At 37.7% G+C, this 13,270-nt stretch overlaps 1 protein-coding gene across 6 annotated transcripts in view; it reads right to left on the reverse strand.

The window, feature by feature from the left end:
• Taok1 (TAO kinase 1) overlaps nucleotides 1-13,270 on the reverse strand; it is an 88,807-nt gene that overhangs the window by 32,813 nt on the left and 42,724 nt on the right. For 5 of the 6 annotated variants that reach the window (XM_027426647.2, XM_027426652.2, XM_027426648.2 and 2 more), the window contains 6 exons: nucleotides 13,102-13,215; nucleotides 11,771-11,862; nucleotides 7,305-7,398; nucleotides 4,603-4,684; nucleotides 2,213-2,380; nucleotides 1,537-1,740 (listed from right to left, as the gene is read on the reverse strand). In XM_027426647.2, coding sequence (XP_027282448.1) covers nucleotides 1,537-1,740; nucleotides 2,213-2,380; nucleotides 4,603-4,684; nucleotides 7,305-7,398; nucleotides 11,771-11,862; nucleotides 13,102-13,215 — 754 coding nt within the window. Of the gene's footprint in view, nucleotides 1-1,536; nucleotides 1,741-2,212; nucleotides 2,381-4,602; nucleotides 4,685-7,304; nucleotides 7,399-11,770; nucleotides 11,863-13,101; nucleotides 13,216-13,270 lie in introns of those variants that run through there. The other variant, XM_027426653.1, reaches the window with a different exon arrangement.

Raw genomic sequence — 13,270 nt, forward strand, 5'->3', positions numbered from 1 at the left:
TTTAATCCCAGAACTCAGGAAGCAGAGGCAGAGGCAGGCAGATCTCTGTGATCTCCAGAGCAAGTGCCAGGATAGGCTCCAAAGCTATACGGAGAAACTCTGTCTCGAAAAACAAAAACAAAACAAAACAAAAATTTTGCAGAGAATGTAGCAAGCACTCACATTCACTAAACTCTAAATTTTTGAATTCATTGTTGTATTTTAAATATAAAAGTGGATACTTGCAGGTGGTGGTGCACACCTTTAATCCCAGTATTGGTAGGCAAGAGGCAGGTAGGTGAACCTCTATGAGTTCAAGGCCAGCCTAGTGTACAGAGTTCCAGGATGGCTGGGACAGTAATACAAAGAAACCCTGTTTTCAAAAAAACAACAGCTGGATGTTGGTGGCGCACGCCTTTAATCCCAGCACTTGGGAGGTAGGGACAGGTAGATTTCTGTGAGTTTGAGGCTATTTGAGGCTATCGTGGTCTATAAGAGCTAGTTCCAGGTCAGGCTCCAAAGCTACACAGAGAAACCCCATCTCAAAAAACTGAGAACAACCAAAAACAAAAAAACAAAAACAAAGCAAAAGGGGGGAAATACTACAAAAGTTGCTGCTAGCTCATTATTTATAATCAACTCTCATTTTCCAATTGCAACTATTCATAAATTTCAAATATATATTCTTGCTACTTTCAAATATTCTAATCAAAGGTTATGTGGTATATCTGTATTTTTATTCTAAAATAGTTTATCTTTTTGTATTTCAAAACAGTTATTATCCAAATTCAGGTAACATGAAAACTTCAGGCCATTGCTATGGAAAACAAAAATGATCTAAACTTTGTTTGTTTTAGTGTGTGGGGGGGAGTGGGGATGTTTGTCCTCTATGTAACCCTGACTTTTAATTTCATTTTATTTATTTGGTTTCTTGAGACAAGGTTTCTCTGTAGCTTTGGAGGCTGTCCTGGAACTCACTCTGTAGACCAGGCTGGCCTTGAACTCGCAGAGATCTGCCTGCCTCTGCCTCTGCCTCCCGAGTGCTGGAGTCACGACTGCCTGGCACAACCCTGACTTTTAAAGACACACAATTATCTGTACATTTTGAATGCAAGTGTCCACAGAGTCCAGAATAGGGCAATATACCCTTGGAACTGTAATTATACACAGCTGTGACACAGCCTCTTGTTGATGCTGAGAAACAAACTAAGGTCCTCTGGAAAAGCAACATATAACATATGATATTAACCACTGAGCCAGCTCTCCAGCACACCCAAACTGTTTTTGTTTTTTCCAATTTTTTTTAGGGGTAGTGGTAATGGTAGTGGCACATATGTAGCACTGGATGGCCTCAAATTTCCTATATAGATGCTATATACTATAAGCAGCCCTTGAATTCCCGGTCCTTCCAAGTACTGGGATTCAGATGTATGTCACGACATAGAGATTCCAAACTACTTAAACTTCAAAGAAAATCTCTTGAAGAAAATGCTGGTTCAAAATTGAGGTTTTGGGGTTGTTTCTTTTTTCCTCCCCCAGAGAAATGGAAATACTTACAGGTTTTAAGTGGATAACAGAACTGTTAGACATCACTGTATGGTCTCCCTCCATCATGTCTAGCTCACTCTTGTCATCCGAGGCATCTGGAAGACTGTTAACACTGCTGCTTTGGCTGCTTGCACTGATAGACATACTGGGAATGGACTGATTACTTCCAACACTATTCACTGTTCCTGTCCGGCCAACACCATGATCTTGCTCCTAAAGGAAAAGAGCATTAAATTAAAATATCTACATTTTTTTTCCAAATATACATTAAAGGAGAGAAGCCTGATGAACACAAACAGGTTTCTTTAGTTTAAAAAAAAAACTTCTTAAAAAAAACCTTCTTGCATCTTTTACTATACAATATAAAAGGGTTGGGTAGAAAGTATATAATAACAAAATTGGTTTTTCCTTCCTTCCTTCCTTCCTTCCTTCCTTCCTTCCTTCCTTCCTTCCTTCCTTCCTTCCTTCCTTAGCTCAGGACCAAACCTAGGGTCCTAATGAGCTAAATCCCAGACCCCTATATTAACAAGATTAAAAATCTTTGTTTATAACTAGATTTTCAGAGAATCAATGGTAAAGTACAGTATATTGGAACCAGTGATATAAAAAGTATGTTTTGCTGGACAAGTAGGGTAAGAATTCAACAAATCAAACCAAAACGTTGTGTTATTGTGGGGAATTATACCTCCTCTTCTTCCTGTGCTTCCACTGCTGGTCCATTATGTGCCTCCTGGAAAAGGAGTTTCTTCATCTTTCGATACTGCAGATTGTCCAGTTCTCTTACTGCATCCTTTGTCCTTTGAATAAGATCTATTAACACTGTTTCCGGGCGCTCTCGAAGAACAAACATGTGCTGCAAGGGCAGAAAATAAAAATAGGTTACTTTTTTTCCCTAATTAGTTCAAACATATTTCTTTCTCATAATCTATAGTTGTTACCCTGTGGTACACAATTCATACAATCTATAGCTATCTAATTCTATTACATCTATGACTTGATACTAAGAAGTAGTAATTTCCACATTCAACTTGTGCCTACATAAATACACTTGAATAAAATTCTCACCATGAGCCAGGTATTGGTGGCACATGCCTTTAATCCCAGCACTCGGGAGGCAGAGGCAGGCAGATATCTGTGAGTTCGAGGCCAGCCTGGTCTCCAGAGCCAGTGCCAGGATAGTCTCCAAAGCTATACAGAGAAACCCTGTCTCGGGGAAAAAATTCTGACTATGATATATTTAGTTGGTCAATGAAAATACAATTGAAATCATCAAAGCATATAAATTCCAAGAAAATCCACAACTTATTAAAAGCTATGCTTGATTTAAGTAGGAAAGTTTACTGGCAGTAAAAATCAGAACCTAGACATTATGGATTTCTTTTTCTTGAGACAGAGTTTCACTATGACAGTCAATGCTGGTTTTAAACTTATGATCCTCTTAATGCCAAAATACAGGCATAAACAGGCATTCTCAGACTATCAAAATGTGTTCCTAGTGTGAGTGTTCAATTGGTCAGGCTTTTATTTCTGAGACCATAGGTAAGCCTACTCCCTGAATCTACAAAAGCAGTGGGGAAACTTTTTTTTTTAACTGTTTTTCTATATACTTTGATTATAAATAATATTATCATATGTATATATGTATATTTGTTGTAGTTTAATTTAACTGACACTTGAGAGTGAAAAAAAATTGACCGGTTTTGAAATTCTAAAACACTAATATAAAAATAGTTCATATTAATTTTGTGGAAACAACTCCTAGCTGTAGTCAAGTTCTCATTACTTCCTAGTCAAGATGCTATTGCTTTCTTTCGTTTATTGTGTTTTGAGACAGGGTTTCTCTATATAGCCCTGGCTGTCCTGGAACTTACTCTGTAGACCAGGTTGTCCTCAAGCTCAAGAGATCCACCTGCTTCTGCCTCCTGAGTGCTGAAATTAAAGGAATGTGCCACCACTGCCTGGCAATGTTTTTCATTTTTATTTTATGTGTATGAGTATTTTGTCTACATGTGTCTTGTGCAGCATGTGCACAGAAGAGGGTATTGTATGCTCTAGTTGTGGGTGCTGGAAAGCAATTGCAAGATCCTCTCTAGAAGAGCAATCAATGCTCTTAAGCACTGAGCCATTTCTTCAGATCCTAATCAAGATATTTTAAGAGAGCTGGGGGAGTAGTTCAGTTGGTAGTATTTGCCTAGGATTCACGATGTCCTGAATTAAATCCTACTCCCACACAAACAAGGAGTAGTACAGAACACAGTACTTGGGATATAAAGACAGAAGATCAGCAGTTTCAAGATCATTCTCAATTACATAGCAAAAGTTCAAGGGCAGCTTAGGATATATAAGATCCAGTCTCACTACATTAAAATCAGTAAAACTATTTTACCACTATTACCACCACTATTGAAATGAAACACTCAAATGAAACACTTTTTTGAGACTGGCTAGTTAAATTGCATAGAGTGGGGCTGGAGAGATGGCTCAGAGGTTAAGAGCACTGACTGCTCTTCCAGAGGTCCTGAGTTCCATTCCCAGCAACCACATGGTGGCTCACAACCATCCGTTATGAGATCTGGTACCCTCTTCTGGCCTGCAGGGATACACACAGGCAGAACACTGTATACATACATACATACATACATACATACATACATACATCTTTTAAAAAAAAAAGAAAGAAAGAAAAAAGAAAAAAAAGGCTGGGGAAATAGTTGAATGATGATAACAGTACATGCTAAACATGTAGTCCTATTTGCGTGCCAGCACTGGGGGAAAAAGACTTTTAAATTATTGGCTTTCGAACTATAAAGCCTTTATTACACGTGTTTATTATTTATGAAGAGGGGATACAACATAAGCACATATGCTGAAACCAGTTCTCTCCTTTTACCATGTGGATTTCAGGGACTCAATGCAGGTGTTAGCTTTGGAAACAAGTTTCCTTTGCTGAGCTATCTTACTGGCCCCATATTCAGTATTTTAATAAAAATTAATATAGTTAATCCTGATTGAGAAAAAACAATAAAGCATTTCAAAATCATTTCTTAAGGGTTAAAAACAGTTTTACAAACTGACCTTTAAAAGTTCCTCTGATGTAGGGCGATCTTGAGGGATTTTCTGGAGGCAAGAATCTACAAAGTTTCGAAAATAATCAGACCTATTGTAAAGAAAGTATCAAGTGAACAAATTGCTATTTCCTTTAAAAAACACATCCAAAAAGGAACAAGCCTGTTCAGGAGAGGAAGAATGGAAAAGAAATGATAATATAAGTTCATCTATTCAAAGTGATGTACTCTAAAGCAACCAAAGACTCTTAACATTTCCCAAAGATAGACTTACAGAGATTTAAAAATCCTAGGCTGGGACAGGCGTTGGTGGCGCATGCCTTTAATCCCAGCACTCGGGAGGTAGAGGCAGGCGGATCTCTGTGAGTTCGAGGCCAGCCTGGTCTCCAGAGCGAGTGCCAGGATAGGCTCCAAAGCTACACAGAGAAACCCTGTCTCGAAAAACAAAAACAAAAACAAAAACAAAAACAAAAACAAACAAAAAAATCCTAGGCTGGGGCTATAGTGACGTGGTAGAGAGTATATTTGGCTAGGGAAAAAAAAAAATTCCTGTTCTACATTTACCTATCAGAAATCACTCAATATTTGGCCAAAATGAAGAAAGGGCATCCAGAGTTTTTCCCCATTCAAATATGTTTTCCCACCGGGTGTTGGTGGCGCACGCCTTTAATCCCAGCACTCGGGAGGCAGAGGGAGGTGGATCTTTGTGAGCTCGAGGCCAGCCTGGTCTACAGAGCGAGTGCCAGGACAGCCTCCAATGCGACAGAGAAACCCTGTCTCGAAAAACAAAAAAAAACAAAACAAAACAAAAAAAATTCTTTCCCACTCTCCTTCCCCCTTTCTTTAGGTATCTTATTTGTACTTTGGATTGTTTTCAATAGAATGTGTTTTAAGACATAACACATTTTTAAGATTTCATTTTTTTATTATGTATACATCTTCTCCCTGCAGGCCAGCAGAGGGCACCGGATCCCATTATAGATGGTTGTGAACCACCATATGGTTGCTGGGAATTAAACTCAGGACCTCTGGAAGAACAGTCAGTGCTCTTAACCGCTGAGCCATCTCTCCAGCCCCAGGACATAATTCTTATTCCCCCACCCCTTTTTTTTGGTTTTTCCTGACAGGGTTTCTCTGTGGCTTTGGAGGCTGTCCTGGAACTAGCTCTTGTAGAGCAGGCTGGTCTCAAACACAGAGATCCACCTGCCTCTGCCTCCAAAGTGCTTGGACTAAAGGCCTCTTATTCCCTCTTAAGAAGAGTATTTTGTTGTTGTTGTTGTTGTTGTTGTTGTTGTTTTGTTTTGTTTTGTTTTCGAAGACAATTCTTTTCCATGTAGTCCTGGAACTCACTCTGCAGACTACAGAGGAAAAGAACATTTTTAAACACCTGAGCAATTGCTGCCCCTCACCAAAAGGATAAGACTTCCATGAAATCTAGAAAACCAATAAAAATACATTTTTAAAATACTAAAAGCCTGTAATGTGTCATGATAGTATTATTCATGGGAGCTCAGTGATCACCCAATAAATAATTACTCCATCAATGTTTAGCTCCAATATTAAAAGGATAACACTTTTTTGTTGTTATTGTTTGTGTTTTGAGATAGGGTTTCACACTATAGCTCAGGCTGGACTTGAACTTAGAGCAATCCTCCTGCCTCATCCTCCTAAAGGCTGAGATCATAGAAAATTAGACTTGTTTTTCATTGCACAATTGGTCACAAGTAAGAATTTACCTTACCTCCTCTCAGGAGAAACCTCAGCCATTGGGCTTTTATATAATGTTGGAACTGTTAAAGGCTATGGAAACTTTCAGAGATGGAATAATTCATTTGTATTATGAAATGAAGATGCAACTTTAAGGCAAAGAAGTATAATGCTGACAACAGGTAGAATAGTCATGGTTAATCCTATCAACAGGACAAAATTTAGAATCACCATGGACACACACTTCTGAGTGGGTCTAAGAGGGTGCCTCTGAAAGGTTAAACTGAGGAAGACCCACTCTGAATTTAGATAGCACCATCCTATAGGCTAGAGTCTCAGACTGAAGATATAGGTCAAAGCAAGCAGATTGCAGTTCCTCAGTGAAGACACAATGTATCAAGTCCCTAGTCATAACTCCCCATCATAATGGACTATATCCTCAAACTCTTATCCTAAATAAACTCTTCATTCTTTAGGTTGCCTTTTGTCAGGTAAATTGCACCAGAAATGAGAGAAAGGTAACTAATGCACATATTTTTTCAACTCATAAAAATTCTAAACTTGTAAATCTCTTCTCCAAATACTACTTTACATGAAATTTTATCAAATCAAAGACTATACACCAGAAGAAAAACCAGAATAATGAGTGAGTCTAGCATAGTTAGCCAGAGTGTTTCCAGGTTTTTAAATAATCTAAAAATTTTGAAATAATCAAACCATTTTACCTATGTCTTATACAATATAAATGATAATCTCTTTTTCAAACAATGATCACAACAGATTATAGCAATCTATGCATTTTAGCTATAAAAATTAATGCTTAAAAATGCTATTAAATTATTAGGGTTATTTGTGGTCCTAAAATTTAATGGAAAAGTAAACCTACTTTCCTCTCAGGTAGTACATTTAGCAACATAACATTAGGTCATCTTGATAATGATTTATATTTTATCAATATTTACAAAATTTCCAAAATGTTAATCAATATCTTGTGGGAATACTCACCATTCATTAGACTGTAGTGTAGGGGATTCATTTTGGGCTATGTGATATAAGGCACTCATTGCATTCATATTAAATAAAGGAGGCTTCCTCTCCGCTATAAAAGAGAGGAAACCTTTCTGTTAAAATTCAAATATATAAGAATACTAAAATGTTGATCAAGTTCTTAAGAACATATTTTGAAAACAACCTTAATATTAATTTAAAAATGTTGTAAAAATCCACCCTCCCTCTTTTTTGAGACAGGGTTTCTGGGAAACAGTCCTGGGACTTGCTTTGTAGACCAGGCTGGTCTTGAACTCACAGGGATCTGCCTGCCTCTGCCTCCAAAGTGCTGGGAGCTACAAAGAACTTTTTAAAAAATATCTATTTTATGTATATGAGTGACCTGTCTTCATGCACACCAGAAGACAGAATCAGATCCCATTACAGATGGCTGCGAGCCACCATGTGGTTGCTGGGAACTGAACTCAGGACCTCTGGAAGAGCAGCCAGTGACCTTAACAGCTGTGCCTTTTTTTTTTTTCAGAACATACAATAAACTGTTTAATGGAATCAATTGAGATAAACTACTTGTTCTGTTGGCCCAACATCCCTAAACACTTCAATATACAAAAACATTTTCATAAAAAAAAAAACACATGATATGCATTAAATTATGCCACCTAAATGGTGTTAAAAGTCACATGAGACTGCCGGGTGGTGGTGTTGCATGCCTTTAGTCCCAGCACTCTGGAGGCAGAGGCAGTCGGATCTCTGTGAGTTCAAGAGCAGCCTGGCCTATAAGAGCTGGTTCCAGGACAGCCTCCAAAGCCACAGAGAAACCCTGTCTCGAACTGGCCCCCCAAAAAAGTCACATGAGACCAAAAACCCATTGACATTTGCTTCAAAAACCTCAATAATGCTATATGTAGTTTTAATCATTTGTGACTGTCAAGGAATCAGGCCACTGTACTGAGTCCTCAAATTCAGACAGAAAACTATTCATATAACCATATTATTTTTTTTTTGGTGGGGTGCTCATGGTTATATATGCCTTTGCATATGGACTGGTGTCTACCTGCATTGACCTAACACAGGGTCTTTTTTTTGTTGTTGTTTTTGTTTTTCTTGACAGGGTTTCTCCATGTATCTGGTACTTGCGCTGTAGATCTGGTTGACTTTGAATTCATAGAGATCTGCCTGCCTCTGCCTTCCAGTGTTGGGATTAAAGGCGCATGCCACTGCTACCCAGAGCTTTTTTTTTTTCTTCTTCTTCTTCTTCAAGAAAGGGTTTCTTTGTGTAGCATTGGCTGTACTGGAAGTAGCTCTGTAGACCAGGCTGGCCTCAAACTCAGAGATTCACCTGCCACTGCTTGGATTAAAGTTGTATACCACCACCACCTGGCAACACGGGGTCTTTTATGAAGTAGAAACTTGACGGGCTGGCTAGCAAGTTCTAGGTACTTGCCTATCACTCAGTCTCAGTGCTGGATTACAGCCATCCCTATATATTGACATGATGGGTTCTATAGATTTACACTCAGGTCGTGTTTATAAAACAATTGGGCTTATCCAGAGTCACCTTCCAAGGCCCTCTATTTGCATTTATTTTTATTGCTACTTTTAAATTACCTGTTTGTGTCTGTATAGGGGTATGTATACAAGTAGGGATTATCCACAGAAAAGGTTGTCAGATCCCTTTGAGTAGTAAGAGCTCTTAACTGCTGAGCCATCTGTCTAGTCCCTACATAATCTTTTAATAATCAATAGTAATTTTTACTTCTCATTCATAGCCCCTACCTTAGATCTTATTTTTTAGATGAGATCTCACGCTATAGCCCAGGATATCCTGGAATTCACTATGTGGCCAGCCTGGCTTCAAACCATGGTAATTCACCTACCTTCAGCTTCCCAAGCTTTGAGATTATAAATGTGATCTATCACACCTGCCTTCTCTCATTCCTAATATTAGAGATTTGTATCTTCTTTTTTTAACCAAAATGGAAAAATGCTTATCAATCAATTATAATGGTCTTCATAAACAGATTTTAGTTTCAATGATGTTTTCTATTCTTCAATTATCTGCTTAACTAAGTTTTTATTTTAATCTTTATTATTCTGTCTTCTGTTTATTCTGAGTTCAGATTATTCCCTTCTACTTTCTAAAAGGTTAAATTGGGGGTGATGGTTCAAGGAGTAAAAGTATTTGCCACCATGCCTGATAACCTGAGATCAATCCCCAAAACCCACATGATACAAGGAGAGAAAAGATTGCCCTGAGCTGTCATGTGATATCAGAAGACGGTGTCAGATCCCCTGGCACTGGAGTTACAGGCAGTTGTAAGACACCTGATATCAATGCTAGAAATTAATGTCTGCTTCTCTGCAAAAACAGCAAGGGCTCTTAATAGCCAAACCATCTCTCTTGCCCATTTTTACATATTCTCAAGTAAAGGACACATGCATAAACTTAAGAGGCACATACAACACATTTCTTTCTACATTATTACTAAAAATAACAGCCAAGTGTGGTGGTACACGCCTTTAATCCCAGCACTCAGGAGATAGTCAGGCAGCCTGCCATTCATAGTCAACTCCAGGATAGCCAGGACTATATGAGACCCTGTCTCAAAAAAATCAAAATGAAAAACAAAAACAAACAAAAGAAAAAAAAAATCAGCACTTCATTTCAAATTCCAATCCCAAACTACAGTATTTGCTACACTGTACTTTAACAATGACAAATCTTATTTCTATTACTCTACTCCTTTTCCTTTCCTTTCATCTTAGTCTCATTCTGCAGTGCATGCTTACCTAGAATTCACGGCAATCCTCTTATCTGTCTCCAAAGTGCTATGACTACAGGCACGAATCATCATACCAAACTTTTTTGTTTTTTTTAAAGATTTTATTTATTTATTATGTATACAACATTCTGCTTCAATGTATATCTGCACACCAGAAGAGGGCACCAGATCTCATAACAGATGGTTGTGAGCCAGGTGGTTGCTGGGAATTGAACTCAGAACCTCTGGAAGAGCAGTCGGTGTTCTTAACCTCTGAGCCATCTCTCCAGCCCCCATACCAAACTCTTAATCTCAGAATTTAAAAGGCAGAGTCAGACAGATCTGAGTTCAAGACTAGACTGGTCTATAAAGTAAGTTCCAACACAGCCAGGGCTACACAGATAAACGAGGGTGGGGGTGGGGGAACAGCAAGGAAGAAAGGAAAGATGGAAGGAAGGAAGGAAGGAAGGAAGGAAGGAAGGAAGGAAGGAAGGAAGGAAGGAAGGAAGGAAGGAAGGAAAGGAAGGAAGGAAGGAAGGAAGGAAGGAAAGAAGGAAGGACTATTATAGGGAAAGAGGTAAGGATTACTCAAGATATTTTGAATGAATGGAAGAATAACATCAATTTCTGTTATTATTGAGGTCTTCAATTAGGCAGATTTGACTAACCTCTATTCTCCAGTCTAGGATAGATTCTAACTTGCTTATGTAGCTGGGGAAGACTTTGAATTTCAACTGACATTTCTAATAAGATTTTTCTTTTTAATCCCAGTTTAATCCTCTTTAATCCCAGAACTCCAGAGGCAGAGGAAGGAGGATCTCTATAAGTTCTAGGTCAGCCTAGTCTACAGAGGGAGTTCCAGGACACCAGTGCTGTTACACAGTGAAACTCTGTCTCAACAAACCAAAAAAAAAAAAAAAAAGTAACTAACATATAATAGTGAATAAACTATTCATGAATAAACTTTATCCATGACAAAGAAACCATCTATGGATAGTAAATATGGTTATATTAGGTATATTCTAAGTGTTAATCATTAATTAATATCAGATATAGATATTTAAGACAACAGTGAAAAATTATTTTGGAACTAATTTAATAGCAAATATATCTAATCTAATACATACTAGGTTAATATAGAAATTATCAGATAATCAAAGCAAAAGCTTTAAATGATTTATTTTTCCCATTAAATCAGAGGCTGAAGAGATGGCACAATGGTTAAGAGAAGCAACTGGCTGCTCTTCCAGAAGACCTAATTTCAATTCCCAGCACCCATACAGAGGTTCAGAACCATTGGCAACTACAGTTCCAGGGGATCCAACACACTCTCTTGTGGGCTCCCTGGATACCAGCACACGCAAGGAACTCAGACATACATGTAGACAAAAATACCCAGACACAAATAACCAATTATTTTTTCAAAAAATGGTGATCTAAGACAAAAATCTAATTTAATATGGTAACAAAAAAAAAAACAAAAACGCTGGATCAAAACTTAATTCAGCTAGGTGTGGTGGCTCACACTTTTAATCTTAGCATTCAGGAGGCAAAGGCAGTTGGATCTCTGTGAGTTTAAGGTCAGTCTGGTCTATATATCAAGTTTTAGGCCAGCCAAGGCTACACAGTGAGATCCTATCTTAATAACTAAAATAAATAAATAAATAAACTTAATCCCTAATAATAAAAAACTATGCTTACCTAATTCAATACATGTTATTCCAAGAGACCATACATCAACTTTGCCATCATATTGCCCTTCATCCATGGCTAAAATTACTTCTGGGGCCATCCTAAAACATACAATATTCAATCAACTTAAAAGTTTGAAAACGTAAGTATCATCAACATAAATAACATTGAATTGAACTCCAGCCACTATAAACATAAAAATTTTACAATGAGAAATTTACTCAGAAAACATGATACTCATTCTTACCATCTGTCATGATCATTCAACAACATCTGTCATGATCATTCAAGAAAATCCCAAAGCAGGGCTATCTCAGAATTTGATTACAAAATTCTAATACTTGCTTGAAATACTGAAATTTACTATGGGGAACAAACACTGTCAGTTCTTTTACCTGAAATGAAAAGGAAGGCCCAAGACCTAGACCTGAACCTTTAATGTTTCTTTTAGAAACTCAACAGTCACAAATGTCTCTCTAGTATGCTTTTGAGACTTTACATGGCAGAGTAATATATCACTGAAACAAGTCTTTCGTAAAATAAGAAGGGAAATTTCAAACACAGATTTTTAAAAAAAAAGATGCAGTGAGCCAAAGGTACTAACTAATTTTAGAATATACAAAGGTGACAGAAGTTTAAATATCTGAAAAATTATTTCCTTCAAATTTTCACTGACAGATACATACAAAATTATTCATAGAACAGAGCAGATATAACTTAAAATTTCAATTAGAAAAATACTTGGGGTAGAAAGTTGGGAGGGCAGAATAAACCATGTGATAAGGCTATTGGGTTAGATAGCTGGGATGAAAGATGTCATCATACTTCTATTGTTGTATACATCTGAAATTCCTCAAGCAGAAAATTCAAAACAACAAAAGCCCTCCAATTCAGCTGCCAGTCTAAGTAGCAATACAAAGTAAAATCTGCTTTCATAAAACAGAAACAAGAGATCAGGGATGCACATCACCCCCAACTAAATAAGGAGTTTAAAGCCAGCCAGAGCAACAAGAGACATTTGTCTCAAAAAGGAGTGGTGTTGCAGCAGCAGATATGGCTCAGCTACTGCTCTTTGGGAGGATCTCAGTTTGGTTCCCAGCAACCACATCAGAAGGTTCATCTGTAAAGTCACCTGTACTCCAGCCATAAGGGCTCTGGTGCCCTCTTTTGGCACAAGGGTACCCCATACATGCAGCATATATGCACAAAGACACACACTTCACAAAGTTATTAGGTATAAACATAAAGTAAAAAATATCCAAAATAATGGTATATTTTTAGGAAAATGACACCTTAGAAAGTTAATTATGAGCACCAATAACAGATAAGGCTATTCTTACCAATATGGCGTTCCCACAAAAGAATTGGCAGGGGAGGCCATGGAAGCAGATCCAAAGTCGGCAAGTTTCACCTGGCCTGGTTCTGTCAGAAGGATATTTCCTGCTTTAATATCTCTGGTTTAGGGGACACAGAAAATTAGTTAACTTCCCTTCACTAGGTTGTGTTTAA

This window comes from Cricetulus griseus, chromosome 7 (assembly GCF_003668045.3).
Source record: "Cricetulus griseus strain 17A/GY chromosome 7, alternate assembly CriGri-PICRH-1.0, whole genome shotgun sequence".
NCBI classification, from domain to species: domain Eukaryota; kingdom Metazoa; phylum Chordata; class Mammalia; order Rodentia; family Cricetidae; genus Cricetulus; species Cricetulus griseus.